At 32.3% G+C, this 4,819-nt stretch overlaps 1 protein-coding gene across 1 annotated transcript in view; it reads left to right on the top strand.

Moving 5' to 3' along the window:
• LOC117102612 (spermatogenesis-associated protein 24-like) overlaps window positions 1–4,353 on the top strand; it is a 4,947-nt gene extending 594 nt beyond the window's left edge. The window contains exons 2-5 of the mRNA XM_033242986.1: window positions 777–842; window positions 1,630–1,760; window positions 3,276–3,346; window positions 3,932–4,353. Coding sequence (XP_033098877.1) covers window positions 777–842; window positions 1,630–1,760; window positions 3,276–3,346; window positions 3,932–4,134 — 471 coding nt within the window. The 3' untranslated portion in view covers window positions 4,135–4,353. The remainder of the gene's footprint in view (window positions 1–776; window positions 843–1,629; window positions 1,761–3,275; window positions 3,347–3,931) is intronic.
• The last annotated feature ends 466 nt before the right edge of the window (window positions 4,354–4,819 follow it).

Below are 4,819 nucleotides of genomic sequence, written 5' to 3'. Positions count from 1 at the left end.
TAGGCTAGCCCACTAGGCCTAGTGGGCCTGGGCCGCCTAGGCCTAGTTAGTTAGGGCCTAGCTTGGCTAAGAGGCCCTAGGTTGCTAGCTTGTAGTAGGCCTAGGCTTGAGTCAGGCTCATTATTAGTCATGTCGTGCACAGTTTGAGACGTTTGCACAATTTTCAAATTGTACAAGCTTTTTTTTTTTGCCAAATTACACAGTTTGCAAGGCCCAAGGAAATCTTGCACAATTTGAAAACTGCAAGGATTCTTGCACAATTTGAAAGCTGCAAGATTCTTAACAGTTTGCAAACTGTGCAAGGAGATTGTTGGAATTCGAATAAATTCGGCCCAATCAATTCGACCCCAGTCAACTCAGCCCTAAGTCAACTCTCTCTGCCCCAAGTCAACTCGCCCCCCCCCCCCGAGTCAACTCGGGGGCCCCAAGTCAACTCGGTCCCAAGTCAGCTCGGCCCCAAGTAGTCAACTCAGCCCCAATTTACTGTGCATTTGCGAAATAATACCAAAGTTTAAGAGCTATAAATCGTTGCCTTTGTTATTCCTTTTTCATTTACATCCACAACAAAATAATAAAAACAGCATTAAAAGAAATAATATCAAAATTATATTAATAATAATAATAATTTTTTGCACGGAAGATATATTCCCCGCGTAGACCTTACTTTACAGTCTGGCATTTATAGTACTACAGTAGTATATGTATCCTCTTTAGTAGGCTAAATACATGGTGAATTTTATGTGTTTTTTTTTTATTAAGAATATTAATTTTTGTAGAATGAAACTCTACGAGAAGAAACAGTTGACAAGGAATTGTATGAACAAACTGTAAAAAATTTAAAGGTTAGTAAAACTTTGACAATTTTTTACTTAAGTTGACTTACAGTAGGTGATGTATTGGTTGCAGGACTAAAGTCATTCAGATCCAAACTGGTTAATTCTGGAATTTTGTATTTCAACTAGTAGAAGTTGAACTTCACTGGTCGATTCAATTCCAATCAATATAATTTATTGTCAAACGTAGGAGAAACATTGCTTGAAATTTAAGCTGAATGTACACATAAAATTGTCTAAAACGGTCACTTCAAAAACATTAAAACAACATCAGAGTGCAAAAAGCAGCTATAAAAGTGAGATAAAACATGAGAAAACAAAACATAAAAAGCAGTTATAATGGATAAAAGCATGAAGATTCATAGAACAGCATCATACATTATTCTATTTAGAATAATAGTTGCACGATTATCTTTTCCACAAAAAATTAAATTGCCTCATGGCTAATATGGGAGAAAAGATTTTTTACTTTGTTAAGTGTTCCTTTGTGGGTACAGAATATGACCAGCTCGACTTAATTTGATATATTTATGGAAGGGGTGACTACTATCTGACAGAAATAATTAAATTTTCTTTATCATTGCACTTCTGACAACTTCATGGGTTCTATAAATGTACCTAGGTGCAAAAAAAAAAGAATTATATAAATTTATTATTTAAAAGTTTAAAAATTAACTTGTTTGGCACAGTTAATAAAAAAAAAAAGAGATTTTTTTTTAACACCATTTCATACTACTATATAAATATTTCATTTAATACCCATGTGATTTCTCTGTAATATTCATTTTATCTTTAGGATGAAAGGCTAGAACATGCAAAGACAAAAGCTAAGTTAGCGAGCGAAACAGAAAAATTACAATTTGCACTTGGTGAGGTGGAGATACTGAGGAGACAATTGCAGCGAGAAAAGGCGCAATTTGAAAACACGTAAGGACCTCATACATCTCTGGCTTGACCAGTTTTTCTTAATGTTCATGGTTTCTGGCGGTGATGGTTTTCTTGGTTTTTAAGAAATTCAAATCAACAAAAGCCATAGACCCTTAATAAAACAGATTTGCACTTCAGTTACATTATAATGTAATTGAAGTGCGATTCTGTTTTGTCTAATGGTTTTGTTATAATTTTAAATAATAATGGACTTGAAGTCAAATCCACTATGTATACATTTTCAAAAGTATTGTAATGGCATATTTATATATTGCTTCTGTGCTTTACATTAGGAAAGTACATAAATAAAATATAAGTTCAAAATCTGTCATTTTGTTACACTGGCATCCAAGCTCTACATTCATTCATTCATTAATAATCTGCAATGATGCAGGTCCGTTTATGAGTTGAAATTCAGTTCCTCCACTAATCTCTTTGATGCGCTTTCATATTTATTTCTAATGTCCGATATTAAACCACCATGAACATCTTTCTTCTTCTGCCTACTGTTCTCTTAACTTCCATTCTCACTTCATTCACGTTCTTTAATAATCCATTTCCTGTCAGTAAATGACCAATCCACTTCTTTCTTCTTTGCTCCATCATATTTAGTAAACTTCTCTTTGTGTTCAATCTTCTCAATACCTCTGCATTCGTTGTTCTATCTTCCCATGTCACACCAAGTATCTATCCAGATCCGCATTACAAATGCTTGCAGTTTTTCCCTTTCTTCCTTTCTCATTGCCCAAGTTTCAAAAGCATATAATACAGGTCTCCATACTAAGCATTTGACTATTCTGGTTTTTTTTTAATTCAATGTTAATTTTTCCCATCAAGATTTTCTTCTGTTTGGAAAATGCATCTTCCCTAAAATAATTCTATACTTTACATCATCTGTACTTTGTCCATTTGATGTTAATGTGCTTCCAAGGTATTTGAATTTATTCACCTGCTACAGTGTTTGTCCTTCTATCTTGATCTCTTTAGATTCTGTCTTCGAAATGTGCATCACTTTGGTTTTCATTTTAGAGCTACGTCATTTTTAAATTCACTCAGTTTTAGATATGATTCGTCATACATTATTTTTAAACAAAATCTTAAATGTTATCTTACACTAATTTTAATGTTTTGAATTTCATTTTTACCTTTTAAACTTTTAAACTTTCTAAATTAAAATTTTTATATTGTATTGATGATATTTACCTCTTTTATTTTTTTATTATTCATTCTTCTTGTTATTATAATTAGTTGTATGTTGTTATTATTGTTTTATGTTTGAGGGCCCCTTTTAAGTCAGCATTGTTATTTTGGGCTACCCTCTTGTAATATGGTTCAATAAATAAATAGATAAATAAATCACACAGGTGGCTAAATCTAACAATGTGGTTAGTGACTTAGTATTATAATTTTTTGTCTGATCAGTCAGCCTTTCCCAAAACATGAACAACAACAACAATAAAACATTTTTTTGTGTAATTTGATTTCTATTTACAATTTTTCTGGATCATTCTTAAGGTTTGGATTACTAAAGAACAAGGCATTGCGAGAATCAACAAAGCATGATGAACTGTCTTCAAAATTTTCAGGTAAATATGGTTAATATTAATGTGTACAATATTTTATTTTTTCTTTATCCTGGGTAACTTGGGTAGCCTGAGCAGTGTTAAAGTATTGTTATCCTCCACTGGGCCCAGCAACACATACAATAATATACAATCAAATGACAAAAATCAGGATAAAACTACAAAGGCAATCAATAAAGGCTATGGAAATTTTAAATGTTAAAAAGATAAATAATAAACAGTTATACTCACAATTAAAAGTAATATCTTACCATTAATAATAATAATAATACCAATAATAATAATAATAAATACTGTAGTAATAATAATTATATAATTTCCTATAATTCCAATGACATTTCTTTAAATTTATGTAGACAATGTTTTTTCTCTTATTTTTAGCTCCAATGAGGGGCGTAGAAACATTCATCTGATTGATTAAATCTGAATAATATATATTTTTTGTGTGGGCGGCCGTTAGGGCCAATATACTCCACAGCCTCTATTATACTGCCCTCATCAGAACTTTCGAGATTACGAGAACTTGTTATATTTACATTTATGTATATCAGCTTTTATTATCACCAACAATTATAAATTCTATTGCAGCACTACAGGCAGAGAAACTGAAATCAGAAGATGAAATGATATCTCAAATGAAAGAAGTTCAATCCCTCAAACAAAAATTAAAACTGCAGAAAGAGAACTATAAACAGCACTTGACAGAATCAGAGATTCAGCGGCAACAAGAAGCATATATCGCCAGGACGATTGGTGTGAAGAAAAAAAAACCAGCATTAAGTAAAACATGAGACGCCAGTGGTAGATTCAAGGGGGACCCAGCCACTCTGGTTGCACTGAACGTAGGAACCTCACAGACCGAAATGAAGCCTATAATGACATCTTTGTAAATATGTCAATAACTCATTTTTTCATGTTGGTACCACAAGATTAATTTTGTAATGACTACTCTCATATATTAATATATTAACATAAAAGAAATAATAAACCAACCAACAAGTCACTGGAAATTTTAATTGCACCTAATTAGTATATAACAGCTTTGATTAAGCCTGTTGTCCACCAGGAAAATTTATTCGTAAGAATCAAAAATTACTATGGCGAAACAATTTGCGCTATATTTTTAGTGGCAATTACAAGATGCTGGCTCTTATAAGACACCTTTTATTAAAATTAAAGTTACTAAGAATCTTAATCATTCGAAGACAAATGCCAAGATTTTTAAAATACAGAAAGATGTATTGGGTGAGGCAGGTTTACAGCAAAAGAGAAGAAAAAGGCGAGTATCGCCTTTTAACATCGCATTGGAGTTGTTTACCAATTTGCATGAGTGCTCATAAAAACTTATGTTAAACTTATTTCCTGAGCTCTGATTGGTTGTACCTTTTTTCGCTTCGAATAAATTCACCTAGTGGAAAACTTCAGAGGTACATTTATGGCTAATGCTAGGAACAAACTGCTCATTTTAAATGCTTG

Source organism: Anneissia japonica, unplaced genomic scaffold, assembly GCF_011630105.1.
Source record: "Anneissia japonica isolate Jap-2015-1 unplaced genomic scaffold, ASM1163010v1 scaffold1489_len2284818_cov182, whole genome shotgun sequence".
In the NCBI taxonomy this organism is placed as follows: Eukaryota; Metazoa; Echinodermata; class Crinoidea; order Comatulida; family Comatulidae; genus Anneissia; species Anneissia japonica.
This window is presented reverse-complemented; position numbering and strand designations above follow the sequence as displayed.